Here is a 17,068-nt window from a genome sequence, read left to right on the forward strand (position 1 = left end):
TGCCACCATGCCAGCTAATTTTTTATAGAGATGGATTTTCACCATTCACTATGTTCCTCATCTTGAACTCCTTGCCTGAAGCAATCTTCCTGCCTTGGCCTCTCAAAGTGCTGGGATTACAGGCGTGAGCCACCTTGCCTGGCCTGAAGTATCCTTATATTCCAAGAAAGAGCCACCTTGCCTGGCCTGAAGGAAGTATCCTTATAAGAAAGCTTCACTCAAGAGTATAATATTGCAACAATCCTAACATTTAGAATGTAGGATGAGAACATGAGAGTGGACAGCTTAGTGAAAATAAATAAAAATTTCAAATAAAACAATTACAGATTTAAAAAATCCATTTATAAAAAACAAACAGGTTGATCACAAACTGTGTCAGAAAAATTTCTATATTAAGAAGCAATGTATCACAAATATATTTATCAAACTAGGAATATTAATTGCTGAAAGAATTCTTAGTGTCTTAAAACCTAGACTTACGAGTTCTCGATTTTCTATTGTGTCCTTCATTCACAAATTAAAATCCCCCAAATTAACTACAAAATCAACTGAAAATAATTCAAAAGAAATTGCTGTGTATGAATTATGAAAATCTGAATACAGGATCAGTGAGATTTTTACTACACATTAACACCATTAACCTGTCAGAATTTGGAGCTAAAACTTTACAGATGGTCTGGTTGTCTAAAACTTGTTATTTCCCAATTCCAAGAGCATGGATTTTATTAATTGCACCATAGCTTCTAAAACACTAATCACTGAATAGGGTACAGTGCTTTCATTTAGAGGCCAAACAGATGCTCAATAAATATTTAATTGACTTCTAGGTGTCCACAATGTTTCAGGAAGGGAATATCCAAATAATGCTACCAGAAACAACTCTCACTACAATGTAAGCTCCTTGAGGGCAGTGAGTTTTGTCTGTTTTGTTCACTTTTCTCTCCTGAGCCTGCAAATTGCATGGCAAAGAGATGGTGCTCCATAAATATTTATGAAATAATGTCTAGTGGGATACATTATGTATTATCAGAAATAATCAAATGACCATGTTATTTAATAATCAGACTACTCAGGCTTTAAACTGTCATATAAATAATTTAAATTTAAAATTAAGAGTCATGAAAAAGTTTCATGTATACTGTTAGAAGTTTCTTAAAAACTTACAAAAGCCTACTTATGAATAGAATGATCCCACTTTTTGCTAAATAATTTTAAAATAGTATGTGGCCATATAAGAGCAGAGAAGGACAGAATTCAAGAGATCAACAATAATTATCTCTGGAAGATGCAATAATTTTTCATTTTGATTATATGACCTTTCAATTTTTTTCTACAATAAACACACATATATTCAGTTATTAAATCCTACATTCAATCTTTGTATTACAACCTTTGTTATATCCATCTATATGTATGGAAGCAAAACATTAGACTTTGCAACAAGTTTTTTATCTGCAAAGAATTAAGTAACTTATTATACAAACACCCAATTAAAAATGAATGCTGGCTGGGCACAGTGGCTCACACCTGTAATCCTAGCACTTTGGGAGACTGAGGCAGGCAAACCCCCTGAGGTCAGGAGTTCAAGGTTAGCCTGGCCAACAAGGCAAAACTCTGTCTCTACTAAAAATACAAAAAAATTAGCTGGATGTGGTGGCGCATGCCTGCAATCCTGGCTAATAGGGAGGCTTAAGCATAACAATCGCTTGAAGCCGGGAGGCAGATGTTGTGGTGAGCCAAGATCGCACCACTGCACTCCAGCCTGGGTGACAGAGTGAGACTGTCTGTATACATAAAAACAGGAATGCTTATTAAGCATGTAAATATTGAGTGGTATTAACTAAGACTGTTCATCCCACATGTATAAAGCACATGGTTACTACAAAATGAAATTATTTGAAATGAATAATTCTCAGTACATTTAAATAGGTCTTAAAGAAACTTTAGTTATCAATGCAACTCCTACTTACCTTCAGATTTTAATTTTGTAAGAACAAAAATCAAGTAGTTGTTAAAGTCTGGATATTGATTAAGTTGTTCCAGTTTCTAGAACAAACAGTAGTTAAGGAAACTTGTCTGTGTAATCTCAGTGAGAAATTAAGCGTTTTTAATGTAACAATCAAGGATCTCTTTGGTGATATTTTCAGTCCTGCATTTTTTTTTTTTTTAACTAAGGCTAAGGATATCTTATCAAATCTATCAACGTGCTATTTCAAAAACACACTGGTGCTTGCTAAACCTCTTAGGTGCTTTATGGCTGAAATGTATCAATTACATGCAATACAACATAAGAAAGTGCCAGCTTCAGCATGCTCAATATAGCAAAAAATATTCAAAAAAATTCTTAGATTTCAACTTCAAACCACTCTAAACAGAAAGGCATTTAAGTAAAAAATGACAAAAATAAAAGCATTCCAAGTGAAAACAAGTCTCTCAGAGTTAAAGATCATTTACAGAAATTAACTTTATAGAATAACTTAAAAAAAAACTTTTCAGACTCATTTGTTCTTTAGAATCCAAAAAGATAAAGTGCCATTTATGCACCAGGTTATATATCTTACCATAAGGTCAGCATTATGAGATTATTGCACTACAGTTGTACAATTATTCCCCTCATCCCCAAGATTTAACATTTCCAGTGACACCAACTTGCATGTATTTCATTGCTATCAGGAGGCAGCTGTGACAAAATGCTCTATTACATCTTTCTTCAAGCCCTGACTCCCAACCCCTAACTAATATGCTTCCCAATTGTGTTTTACTACACAGAAAGATTAAAATGTTTTTACCCAACAAACCTAAACTTCTGATTAAATCCATGAATCAAACTTCAGCAACTTTATTAGCTATTTATTACATACTTGAATACCCTCAATGTTTAGGGGTCAGAATGTAAACGAACCAACAACATAGCCTCTAGTAAAATTCCAAAGTGTAACCACTTTCTCCAACCCAGACAGTAATTCTTGTTTCAGTGAATGGCCAAGACTAACAGCATGCTGATATGCCGATGAATTTTTCAAAACTATTTCCTGATAAGGTTTACCTTCTTACAACTTGAGCTACATCTCTTTATCCTATTATAGTGGTCTTTCAAAAAGTACTCAAAAGCCTATACGAAACAATAATTAAATATATTATCTTCTTAGGAGAGACAAAATAAGGTACTCTGAAACAGCAGTATATATTTTTAGCTGAAGTAGTTTTCCTCTCACAGCAACAGAAAGTTTTCTTTCTCAGAGGACATGCTAAGTTCCAGGCACACGGAAGAAACTGTAATTGACTACCAGCCCAAGCACAGTACTGAGCATCTGACGTGCCTAATAAATGTAGACTGAAACAAGAAATTATGATATATGGTGCCACAGAATAACTGCAATGCAGGACTGGGCTTAGCTAATTTAAGAAAGTAGTAATTGTATCATATAATACCTGTAATTAATCAACTATCAACTTCTATCATCCCTAGAACTATGACAACACAAATTAAGACTAAGCCATAGCAGGGTTTACAAGACACAAACGGCAATACACTCCGAAACTGTTCTTTCCTCAGTATACCTGAAGTATCCAAACAAAATGGCTTTAAAAAATCCAAGCAGATCTAAATCATTATCCCTTCCACTTTTAAATGGGAAGTATTATATTAACCAAGAAGGTACGTACTAATTTTATCTATTGAAGGTTTTAAGTTACGGCAATGCAGTATTTCTGCGAAACCCTCGGGGTAAATAACTTCATCTTTATAGATGTTTTGAATATAAATAAACTCAAACACGAAGAGCTTACTTACCAAACTCCATATTAAGTAATTTTGCTGCTTATTGACAATAAATATCAAGAGGCTTTTCTGCAAAAAACAGTAGACTTAACTTCTTTAGGCTTAAAAGATCGGGGGTTAAAATATTATTCATGATATAATGAGTGAATGTTTCCTTTACTGGATCCATTAAGAGCTCTCCATTTGAGCACGGTTTAGGGCACTACAGAAAGCATACCTAGTTGAGTTTTGGTTCTCTTAACCTTTTCTGTCTGTAAAACCGTAGCAACAGGATCACTACACCAGCACACTCGGTAAAGACCTAGATAATTGTGCAGTCAGCCTCGAGCCAAAGCTTTAAAAAGAAAATCTCATTTGGGTGACAAGGAGCTCGCAACAGGTGTTAACACCAGTAACCCCAGGGTGAGGCACAGAGACCCTTTCCCCCCACCTGTAGGTCCCCGGCCTCTTTAGGGCAAGGACGTGGGAAAAAACCCCAGGACCCACACAGCTGCAGTTCAAACCCCGCGCCAGCTCCACCCATTTCTGGCCAGTCAGGCGGCGAACTCCGCCGCGCACAGAGCGCCCTCCACCCGGCCTCCCGCTCGGCCCGCCGCCCCCACCCGCGGGGCACATTGTGTGGGCCCCGGCCGCTCCCGCTCGCTCGCTCCCTACCCCCGCGGCAGGTCAGCGGCGGGCGGGGACGTGGCGGTCCGGCCCGCGCACATGTAGCGATCCCGGGCGGCGGCCGGGGGCCCCCGCCTCCCGCGGGCCGGAAGCCGGGGGCCTCCGCAGCATGAGCCCCACGCGGCGGCGCCCCCGGCCCAGGCACCAGGGCCGCGTGCGCTAGTCGCCCGGCAGGGGTAGCGACGGCTTCCCCCGCGCGCGGACCCAGGCAAAAGGCCGGCCTCGGAGAGCGGGGGAGGGGCAGAGGCGGGGGCGACTGGAGCCCCCGGCCGCCGGGAGCTGGGCCGCAGCGCGGGGCGAGCCGCCCGGGTGGCGGCCAGGCCTCGGAAAGGATACTTGTTGCACGGTTCTCTGGATGGTGGTGTCTGGGGACTGGGACTCCTTCAACAGCTGCAAGATTTGCTGAAGCCCTTGCTCGTCAGGTTTCCACTCATACTCCATCTTGGTTTGCTGCAAATAAAGCCAGACACAGGAAGAGACGGAGCAAATGTTACTCCCGGTGCACAGGCCCGGAGGCTTCCCGCGCGCAGCGGACCCGTTCTCCCAGCCACCACAACCCCAGCGCTCCCCAGACGTCGCGGACCTGCCTGGGGTGCCCCGAAGGAAGTCTCGGACAGTGAAACCCGGCGGAACTGCTCCTGGCAGCCCGGCCGCCAACGTCTGCTGCTGCTGCCGCCGCGGCCGCCGAGCGCAAGCAGCCGACCAGACTGAGTCACCGCGAATTTGCAATCTGGCCCCAAGATCCGCTCACGGGAGCCCCCTGGGTCCTAGTGCCACGCAGTTTTCTCCAACCCAACCCATCTCTAATTCCGTCCAGAAGATTACTACTGACTTAAGGGCTAATAAAAAGTCAAGTCCTTATCAAAACCCCTGCGAAACACCTGAAGAGATCTGTTTTTGGTATATTATTTTACATACACATGGCGAATTAACGCAAAATGATTGAAATAGGGTAAAAAGGTTGTTAATTTCCCTGACAGTTCAGCAATAATTAGAAGCAATAAAAATGTTTACAATTCAATTTGATATATAAAGCACTAAAAAAGTCTAAAATATTGATGCAGTCACAACCCACATCTCGAAAACCATTAAATGCAACATCTGCAGAACCTGACTAAAAAAAAATGTATTCCCGCATAAACTTCAACTTTTGAACTCCTATTAAGTGAAATAAATTCCATTATGAACTAACTACATTCCATAAGTAAGGACTTTGGGTCGAAGAAAATACAAGAAAAATAATGTAATTTTACAACTGGGTAGTGTTTAATTCCATTAAAGTATTTTCACATACTACAGTTTCTCATTTGATTCTCATTACAACCTAGTGAGGTATTATTTGCCTCGATGTGGCAACTAAGGCAAAAAAAGATATGAGCAAACAACCACACTTAATCAGTGAAGACTGAGACATGAATATAGGTTTTTAAAGCTACTATGAGTTGCATCTGCTACAGTCAACTGAAGCTATTAATGACATTTTTCACTAAAACTAAATGCTTAAAAACAACAAAATGTAAGTATCAAGCATGACTTATTTGTAAAAATCAAACAGTTTGATAAAGGAGAGGATTTTTAACATGAAAAGTCCCTTGCTAGTAGGGTTTAGACAAACTACTACCTTTTCACCTCTCTAGTTAGCTTTTTCTTTCTTTTTTAAAATGCCTTTTCCTCTCTCTTTCACTCTTATTTTTCTGCTTAATATCCTGTAGTCTGACTTTGCTCACCAAGTTCTAATGACTTCATAAATGGCCCAATCTAATAAACTGTTCTTAAAAAAAAAACCCAAAACAAAACCACCACCATCCAGATATACAATGTATTAATGCTGTAGTGTTTTTATTCTAGTCTTCATTCTATTTTTTATGTACATATTTTATAATAATGGGACTGTCCTGTTTCTTGCCTGACTTCATATATCATTAAATATTTATTGAAAATATTTCAATAAAAAGTTAATAGTATTCCATTGTACCACTATGTCATCATTTATTTTTATATACTTTTATTTGATACAATATAGACACAAAATTGTACAAATGATAAGCATATAATCCATAGATGGATTTTTACAAAGTGAACCCATCTGTGTAACCAACACCCAGTTCAAGATAGAGATCGCTGAGTACGAAGAGGTTTCTTTTGTGTCCAATCCCAGCCATCAACCCTTCCCAAAGTAATCCCCAGTATAATTTCTATCACTATAGACTTCTCCCCTTCCCTCTCTTAACTTCAGAAACTTTTAAAAAACTACAAATATTATAATAAATCAAACAACATGGTTGTATAAGACAAGTTAATTCAATCCTATCTCCAGGCTCCCTAAAGAATCTGTTTTATCACTTTTATGTGAATCTTTCTACAGTCTAATCTCATATATATGTTTTCCTCTTTTTTTTTAAGATCATCCTCCATACTACACTAATATTAACTCTACAATGTTTTTTACACATAATATGACATGGCCATAATTCCAGGCCAATACACACAAATTTAACTCACCTTTTAATAGATGCACATTGGTCTTGAGAATGGATAGAGCATAATTTGTTCAACCATCTCCTGATTGGCTTCCAGATTGCTTCTACTTTTTTGCCACTACCAACAACACACTAAAAAAATTCTTGTACCAATGTCCCTACATAATAGTGGCAACCTGGCAGGGTTATTAGGCCAAAAAGTATGTGAATTTAAAAATTTTAAACAGTTACTACCAAATTATTTTCCAAAAAGTTATACAATTCACACATGCCAACAATATGAATGTTTTCTTTATCTCCACCAGCACATTCTTTGAATTTTCATGAAGCTAACCAATGACAATTTAATTTCCCCTGATACTAGTGGGGGTGGGGAACTTAAAGTCTGAGCCTTAGTAATATTAGAGTTGGAGCTGCTACCAGGCATACCCTACCTGCTGAGGTGACATTCAGATAGCCCACTTAACCCCCTAGCTGCCCTTTTAAAGAAGAAACTAAAACAAGGGACCAATAGCAGTCCAGTCTGAAAGGCATCTTCATTATCACATCCATCCTGAGGATGGCTGCACCATAATATCAGGCCAATAGCGTGTTTCCTTCTTTATTTCTGTCGTCAAATAGGGTTTTCTTTTCAAACAGCTTAGTATTAAGAACATTAATTTGATCAGCCTATGATGACAAAATAGGTGTTTCCCCACACCTTACTCAAATTATCTGTAACAAAAGGCTCTTAAGAATATTTGAGGCCGGGCGCGGTGGCTCAAGCCTGTAATCCCAGCACTTTGGGAGGCCGAGACGGGTGGATCACGAGGTCAGGAGATCGAGACCATCCTGGCTAACACGGTGAAACCCCGTCTCTACTAAAAATACAAAAAAAAAAAAAAAAAAACTAGCCGGGCGCGGTGGCGGGCGCCTGTAGTCCCAGCTACTCGGGAGGCTGAGGCAGGAGAATGGCGTGAACCCGGGAGGCGGAGCTTGCAGTGAGCTGAGATCCGGCCACTGCACTTCAGCCTGGGCGACAGAGCGAGACTCCGTCTCAAAAAAAAAAAAAAAAAAAAAAGAATATTTGATTCAGATAACTGCTTGGTAAGAGATCTTAGGCCACTTTGAACTTTTCTATCACATCTTTTTAAAAATTGTGATAAAATCTACATACATAACATATACCATTTTAAGTACACAGTTCAGTGGTATCTATCTCCAAAACTTACTGTATTTTAAAAACCATTAAAATAAGGAAGAATCTTATACCCTGGGCTAGCCAGACATTACAGGGTTAATTAGATAACATCTGAAGTACTTCAAGCTAACCAAGCACATTAGGATTATTATATGAAGTAGAAATCATTTATTTAAATAGCAAACTACATTTATATTAAATAGAATAATTAATCAATCCAATCAATATTGGATTTTCTTATAAAATTTAAATATTACCTGGAGTATTCTTTTTGCATGTTGAAGGCTCAGCTTTCTAAATGTCTCAAAAAAAGGAAGTAGTACTTCAAATTTCGCTCCTTTAGATGATACTCCATACTACACTAATATTAATTTTACAACTTATGCCTGATTGGCCCATGACATTCAATGGTGACCAAAAAAAAAAAAAAAAAAAAAAGGCATTTAAACAAGCCAAAATACAGTTATTTGAAAAACAAGATAGAAGACAGCCCTAAAATAAAAAGTAGCCTGCAAGTGGTGAGTTACTGTGACACCATTTTGGACTTCCAGAAGACTAGAGCTTACTTATGAGTAAGTTTTTAACTTAAATTTACATAAAAATTTTGAATTTGCTACAGCTCAGAATCATGTGAGGTAAAGAAGCCAGATTGGCTGAAAAGAAAGTAAAAATATATAGCATCTTCCTTGCTGGATAGTCTGTAAAATATAGTTTAAAAAGCAGACTGGAGATGTGGACTCAACTGACCTACGTTTGAAGTCTAGTTCTTCCACTTGGTAGCAGTGAAAACCTGGGCAAGTTAATTCATCTGAGTCTTAGTTTCCCAACCCTAACATAGGAATACACTACCTCTGTATGCAGATCATAGGTACCTGGCACACAACATATGTAATTTGAAAAATAATAGTTAAATGAAAGGCTTTCTAGCATCTGCAAGATAAAATATAACTTCTTTTCATGGAAGAAGTCTCTTCATGATCTGGTTCATTACCTTCAGGGACATTTTTATCTATGACTCAACCTCCAACTTTATGCTCCATCATCTTTTCCTGCACCTCTCCTACCTCTGAGCCTTTGCATAGGGATTTCCTGCTGGGAACGCCCTCTTTAAACCTGACCAATTGGCAAACTCCTTCTCACTCTTTAGAGCTACCCTCATTCACTGATTTTCCAAATATTTATTGAGAGTCTTTCTTGGCACTATGATTGATACTGGATACTATTTCTCTTCTGTGTCATTATTCCAAGATCTCCCCACAAGACTTAAGATTATTTTTCATTACAGATCTATGGTTTATAGCTATTTCCATTCTAGAAACTGTCATATTGTATTATAATTATTTCTAGGTCTGTCCTGGCAATAGATCACAAGTTCCTTGAGAGCAGGGACAGTGTCTTTTCACTCTGTTTGCCTAGCAGAGTCTGATTCAACAAATAATTGTTGAATAAACGCTATTGTTGTTGCTATTAATTCAACTGAGTAAATATTAAGTTGAACAACTACCATGTGCTCAGTGAATTTTGGAGATTCAAAGATAAGTAAAATATAGTTTTTATCCCCACTAAGTTCTCATTTGGTGAGAGAGGCAGATGAGCTGTCAATGAATGAAGTACATGATAAAGTACAATAGGAAAAGAGAAAAAAAGCAAATACATTCCACCAGGAGAGACAGATGCATTTTCCTCTCATCTAGCTCAATTAAAATTTTTTCCATCTAATTTCAACTAAATTCAAAGTTAGATGTTTCCATCTATATGCTGAATCACTATGAATGTGAGAAATGTTGCTATTAGTGACATCATTTCCCAAAATGGTAAACAACTCTTGGTAAGGATCCAAACAAAACAAGGTACAATTGTCCTTCAATAACATAGTAGTTTTGTTTTTTTGTTTTTGTTTTCATTTTTGTTTTGAGACAGAATCTTGCTCTGTCACTCAGGCTGGAGTACAGTGGTGCGATCTCGGCTCACTGCAAATTCCGCCTCCCAGGTTCAAACAATTCTCTTGCCTAAGCTGCCCAAGTAGCTGGGATTACAGGTGTGTGCTACCATGCTCGGTTAATTTTTGAATTTTTAGCGGAGACAGGGTTTCACCATGTTGTCCAGGGTGGTCTGGAACTCCTGACCTCAAGTGATCTGCCTGCCTCAGCCTCCTAAAGTGCTGGGATTATAGGTGTGAGCTACCCTGCCCGGCCATAGTAGTTTTTATTCCTAGAAAATTCAACATATATTAAAACTCTGCAAAAAGTTCCATGTGTATATGTAAAATTGAGTTAGGCTCTTGGCTCTGATATCTATAAACAGATTTATTACACCTTTGTGATTATCTAATGAGACATTTACAAGTCATACAAAACTAGGACAATTCTTCATGGTGAACATCTAGCACCTCTCAGCCCTGCCCAGTAAATGACAAGAGCACCTCCCAGTCACTAGGACACCTCCAGAGAGCAGCACTGCCTCAGTGGAGAATGACTATGGCAGGGAAAGTACAAAGGGCTGTGAAGACATTATGCTAACCCAGTTAAGAGGTCAGGAAAGGACTTCCTTGAGGAAATGACTCTTTATCAGAAACCTAACAGGAATTACCAAAAAGCAAAAGTGAGGCTGGGAGGACCTCATAGATGATGTTAGGAAGCTTGGACTATTTCTTAAGGATAATACAAAGTTTGTGAAAGGGGTTTTAAATTGATTAAAAAACATGATCAAATACAAGTCTGGAAAAGAATCCTCCTAGAAAGCAAAAATGGTGAAGGAGAGGTTCATCTTTTGCTCTATAGCTTCAATATTATGTTAATTTTTAGAATGTGTCATATTTCAATAAAATTGATTTTTAAAACCCATCAGTTTGCAATGAGGGCATAGAAGACCTAACTGTCCAATCCGCACATAAAATGAAATTACAGTTTGTTAGGGGAAGGGCAGTCATGTTTCACAGAGAACCAAGATGCTACCAAAACCTCTGGTAGTTAAATATTGAAGACTTAAACACGTGCACTATTTTGTTAGTAATAGTGATAGCTAATATTTTTTGAGTACCAAGCAACGTTCTAAGCACTTCACAACTCTATGATGCTGCCCTATTAATTATATTTTACAAATAAGTACATTGAGGCACAGAGAAGTTACCTGCCTAAGGTTGCTCAGCTAGTAAATGCCAAAGCCATGATTCAAACCCAACTAAACTGGCTCCAGTGTCCAGTCTGGAAGCCCCTGATATACTGCCTTTCCAAAAGAAACATCAATCTCTATAAACTGGCAAACTACTCATAAATACAACCATTTGCATACTAAAGAACATATATTTTGATACCTTTGTGGTGAGGTAAAAGAGAAAAGTAAAATCACACTTCACCATCATAAAAGTCATAATAGATCTAAAAAAATAGTAGTATGTATATAGTATAATATAATAAAAATGAGATATTTCCATAGCATTGAGTAAATGAGTTAAAAACATTATCAATATAATGTTCACAACACCCCTCTGTTGTAAGTAGGTAGCAAGTATTATTTTTATTTGACAAGCAGATAAATCAAAACAACAAGAAATTTGCTGAATGTGAATCAGATATGTAGACTTCCACAGAAAATGTCTCTCTTATACTGTTTTTTTTTTTTTACAGAAAAATGCTATGATGAGCAAGGACAGAAAAAAAATCAGAGCTATCCAATGATCTAAAAAGAGCATGCTATTTAAAGAATATAAGTATTTAATAAAACTTTTATGAGAAATTGAACCAAAGTTCAGGTATGAAGGGAAAGAAAGAAAAGTTTACAGGCACCTAATGATGCATCAAAATGTTGACAAACTTGTTAAATTATAGCTATCAGTGGAACTAGAAAGTCCTTTAAGAAAGTCTATAGGCTGGGCGCGGTGGCTCATGCCTGTAATCCCAGCACTTTGGGAGGCTGAGGCAGATGGATCGCCTGAGGTCAGGAGATTGAGACCAGCCTGGCCAACATGGAGAAATCCCGTCTCTACTAAACATACAAAAAATTAGCTGGGCTTGGTGGCGGGTGCCTGTAATGCCTACTAGGGAGGCTGAGGCAGGAGAATCTCTTGAACCCAGGAGGTGGAGGTTGCAGTGAGCAAAGACTGTGCCATTGCACTCCAGCCTGGGCAACAAGAGGGAAACTCGGTCTCAAAAAAAAAAAAAAAAAAAAAAAAAAAAAAAAAAAAGAGAGAGAGAGAGAGAGTCTAAAATCAGAGGTTATGGATCAAGAAAGAAGAGAAGAAAATGCAAAACGAACTGTTGAGCTCATATTAGTTGCAGAAATGAGCTCAACTAGATTAGAAGGGCAGGGACCATAACTCATGTTACACAGTGCTAGGCACATGGGTTTTAAATCATCCTTGATTGAGACTGATGGGTAAATCATCTAGTTCACCATTTGAAAAAATTAGGCTAAGACATTAAAATTTTAACTTTCTGGCATTACAGAGTTATTGTCATCTAAGAGCTGAGAGATTAACAGAACACAGAAAATGGAAAATAGGTACTAAGGAAAGTTTGAATAAATGTATTCTTAGAGTGCCTTTTCTGGAAGAACTTTGAAGATGACTAGACATGCTTACCAAATGCTAAAGTTTACAAATCAACATTAAAAAAAGAAAAAAGAGTGTGGTATCAAATTGAGGGATAAGAAGGAAATCTTGGTCTCAAAATTTGACCCAATCTATAACCAGACACTTCCTATACTTTAGCCCATTTAATATTCACAACAGCACTATGAGGTAGATGTTAACTCCATTTTATATTAACCGAGTTTCAGAGAGGTTAAGTAGCTTGCCAGCTAGTATGTGGCAGAGTAGGCATTCAAAACCAAACTTGTGTGATTCCAAAGTCTGAACCATGCCTACTAATAACAGCAACCCTGTTATCATTAATGGGTCCTTCCATGTGCCAGTTATTATGTTAAATTCTTTAAATACATGATCTCATTTAATTCCGTGAATATGTACTATGATTATCTCCAATTTACAGAAAAGGAACAGGCTTAAGAGAACTTAAGCTATGTGTCCAAGTTCACACAGTAACGAATAAAGCCAGGACTCAAGCCCAGATGCACCCAACTCTAGAGCCCATGCACTGAACTACTCTACCATATTATTCTCGTTCTGCTACCCCACGAACATGTGACTAACCCTTAGAGAACTTAACAGTGGGCAGACTATGAATGGTCTGCATTATACTACTCTTTCCCTTTCTATTTCATGCATCACCAATAATTCAACAGCTCTCTTGAAGAATGTCTACTTCAGGTCAATCACTTCAGATATGATAACTGCACCTTGCTTTTCAGAGCACAGATTTTTCATTTGTAATGAAAACGAAAGGCTGATAGGAGTAATACCTCCCATACATTTAACTTTTGGTTATCTCATTGTCAGCCTCAAAACACCAACTCCCTGTTGAGTTCTAAAACAGATTTAACCTTCGCAGTTGGTCTCACTCTGCATGTATGTTTAAGCAACTTAAATCAGTGGTTCTCAACCCTGACTGCACATTATAATTACTGGGAACTTAGAGCCAGTTGAGAACCATTATATTAAATCAATATATCTGCTCCTGGCAATTTCCATTATTTCTTACTCTTTAAGCAGTGGTGTTCTAGCTGTACTGGAAATGACAGAAAGCAGAAAAAGAGAACAGAATGCAGGCTGCACCAATTCATATAGGAAACATTACTAATCACTAAAAAAGTCTTTGATGAAAACCAAAACATAAGAACATACTGTTTGAAGTTACACAATAATTTGTACTTCCTAGTAAGGATAAGTACAATGTTTATTTACTTTGTAATTTAACAGTGACAGAGAATGGGTAAGAAGTTCCACTTAAGTTGTAAGACAGAAATGGGAACTTGGGAAAAGTAAGTTTTGGGGGAAGTTTATCTCCAGTAAATAACAACAACACACTAGAAAATTATGATCCTTAACTGGCAAAATATGATTTAAATTTGTATATCAAATCAACTTATCTTGTGAATAACTAGATCTTTCTTCAAATGGCAATATTAAGTCATTCATAAAACTAAACTCTTTTAATAAGCCTACACATTAAAAACCAATTAATCAAAATAATTAGGTCCCTGATTCTCTTAGTATCATAGGATTTATTAATGTGCTTTACTAGGGATTGTCCCACTGCTACATTCAACTGAAGAGTTAGTTTTTAAGTAGTTCAATGGATTACTGTCACTGCCTATTGTTAACCCTAGTCCAACAGTTTTCATTTCTGTGACACAGACTTAAGAAAAAAAGCTTTTTAAAAGTCTTCTTTAAGTATTATACCATGATTATAAATTTCCTTTCAGAACATTGCCAAGTGGTTTTAAGTAAACACAGTGCTTAAAAAGTTTCAAAGTACTTTCATATTTTACCTCATTTAATTTTCAGAACTACTCTGTGAGTTGAGGAAACTGTCTCAGTGATATTAAGTCACTTGCCAAAAATTGCTCAGCTAGTAAATGTTAAGAATTGGGTTGGAATGAATGTCTATTTCTGGTCGAATACTTCTACTACTCCAAACTATTCCTTTAATTCATAGTTCATTAAATATGCAAGTACCATCAATTAAAAGAGTAGCCTGTCTTCAAGTAACACTGCTCTACACTGATTATACATTTGCTGATTTATATGATGATATGCATAAAAGGTGGAGACAAGCTGTAGTACTCTAGGTAAAATAATGGCACTGAATGACAAAATATGAGCACCAGGCAAGTTACTAATTATAGCTATACTTACTGAATTTAAAGAGCTGGTAAAAAAGGCTATGATGCAAATAGCCAAATATTTTCCTGTGAAACACATCTGAAATTATAAGTCAATAAAAGGTATGATTCAATATTTTAGAATCCACTTTACATACTAATAAAGTGAGACATACCTAAACAGTTGATAGGAAGCCAAGTTGATAATTTAAAAAAAAAATTAGCACATTGGGATAACCGTTATAGCTCATTTTGATAACTACAGGTATACTGTTTTATTGCCGTTAGCTTGCTCCTGAAGTTCTGAAGTGAGAGGGATCCAGAAATGTCTTATTCATGTCCAAAGCTGTCCTTGATTAAGTATAATGTATGGATTCAGTATTTCACATTTTCAAGTGTATACAGAAAAAGGAACATAGCACTGTATTTATTGGTAAGGGTTGAATGAGAAAAGGATCAGAGCAGTTTAGACAGCAAAATAGGAAGATTAAAAAAAGTTAAGCGGTTAGTAGGCTGATTAACATTAGGTTTTACCTAACCATACATCTCTTCATAGAAATCTCACACACAACAGGGGCATATATTAGTCAAATTTCAGTTATGAAAAGATAGACACAGCAGAAAAAACTTTTGAAAGGGAATCAATTTTTACAAGTTTAGTTCCTGAACTGAATCTTGTTCCACATTACTTGTTGCTGGTAAGCAACAAGATGGAGTAGAGGAAGCATGGGTTCTGAGTCGTACATTCATTGGCTCAAACCCCAGTTCTGTTAATTATTGACGCTGTCTTTTTTAGGAAAATTGCCCTATCTTTTGAGCCACAGTTTAGTCATCTGTGAAATGGGGTTGATGAGAAGATTAAATGAGAACGTAAAGTGCCACAAGAGTCAGTACTTAATGTTCATTCCCTACACGCTACACTCCCAACTAAAATTGTCATTAAGACCCAGGTTTACTGATGGCAGTTCGTACCATCAGATAACAATAGGATGAAGATTTCTTAGATTATTTTTGTACAATCAAAGAATATGCATCAAAATGGGCTGTTTAACTTGTCATTTAAATGAACTGATGCTATGGTTTAACATTTGTATCCCTCCAAAACTCATGTTGAAACTTAATTCCAAATGCGACAGTATTAAGAGATGGGGACTTTGGGAGGTGACTGTCATTGTCATGAGGGCTCTGCCCTCGTGAATGGAATTAATGCCCTTATAAAAGGGCTTGAGGGAATCTATTTGGCTCTGCTGCTCCCCTTCAGCCATGTGAGGAAATAGTGTTGTTCCTTAATCCATGTGAGGATGCTGCAAGGTGTCACTTACGAAGCAGAAAATGAGATTTCATGACACACCTAATTCTCTGGTGCCTTGAACCTGAACTTCCCAGCCTCTAGAAGTGTGAGAAATATATTTATATTACTCATAAATTACCCAATCTAAAGTATTTTGTTATAACACAGGAATGGACTAAGACAGAAATTGGAACCAAGAAGTGAGGTGCTACTATAAGAAATATCTAAAAATGTGGAAGTGGCTTTGCAATTGGGTAATGGGTAGAGGTTGGATGGTAAAGGGCTATTCTGGTAAGGGCTATGAAGAGGAGAGCTGCATGACATGCCTCAATCCTCTTAGAGATTTCTTAAGTGGTCCTGTCTGTATTGGTAGAAATACAGACAGTAAAGCCTATTCTGATGAGGTCTCTGAGACAGATATGAGGAATATGTTATTGGAATCTGCAGGAAAGGCCATTCTTGTTGCAAAGGGGCAAATAACTTTGCTGAATTGTGTTCCTGTCCTAGTGTTTTGTGGAAGGCAGAACTTAAGAATGATGAAATAGGATATTTGGCAAAGTGTTCAAGGTGTGGCATGGCTTCTCTTGACTGCTTATAGTAAGATGTAGGAAGAGAGAAACAAATTAAAGATGGAATTTGTAACTAAAAGAAAGGCAGAACTTAAGACAAATTCTCGACCTGAATGTTTGATAAGGAGATTAGTACGGACAGAAAGAAGCTAGGTGCTATTCATCAAGACAATGGACAAATGAACCAAAAGGCATTTCAGAGATGGTTGCGACTATCTTGCCTATTATAAGCCCGGAACGCCAGTGCCTTGGGAACAGAATGATTTCAAGGCTCTGCTACCCACATTGTAGTGCAGTACTCCCTGGCTGCCCTAGCTGTGGCTCAACCACACCGAGGTTCAGCTCAGATCACCCCTCCAGAGGGCACAGGTGGTAAAACTT

General features: G+C 37.8%; 1 protein-coding gene across 4 annotated transcripts in view; it reads right to left on the reverse strand.

Moving 5' to 3' along the window:
* LOC105475169 (transportin 1) overlaps positions 1-17,068 on the reverse strand; it is a 98,534-nt gene that overhangs the window by 61,408 nt on the left and 20,058 nt on the right. For 2 of the 4 annotated variants that reach the window (XR_011624920.1, XM_011730201.2), the window contains exons 2-3: positions 4,784-4,897; positions 1,971-2,046 (exon numbers count right to left, since the gene is read on the reverse strand). Coding sequence is in view for 3 of the 4 variants with exons in the window: in XM_011730201.2 (XP_011728503.1) it covers positions 1,971-2,046; positions 4,784-4,897 (190 nt within the window). In the remaining variant the exon portion in view is untranslated. Of the gene's footprint in view, positions 1-1,970; positions 2,047-4,783; positions 4,898-5,030; positions 5,413-17,068 lie in introns of those variants that run through there. The other 2 variants (XM_011730204.3, XM_011730202.3) reach the window with 2 other exon arrangements.

The sequence above is a fragment of the Macaca nemestrina genome, chromosome 6 (assembly GCF_043159975.1).
Source record: "Macaca nemestrina isolate mMacNem1 chromosome 6, mMacNem.hap1, whole genome shotgun sequence".
In the NCBI taxonomy this organism is placed as follows: domain Eukaryota; kingdom Metazoa; phylum Chordata; class Mammalia; order Primates; family Cercopithecidae; genus Macaca; species Macaca nemestrina.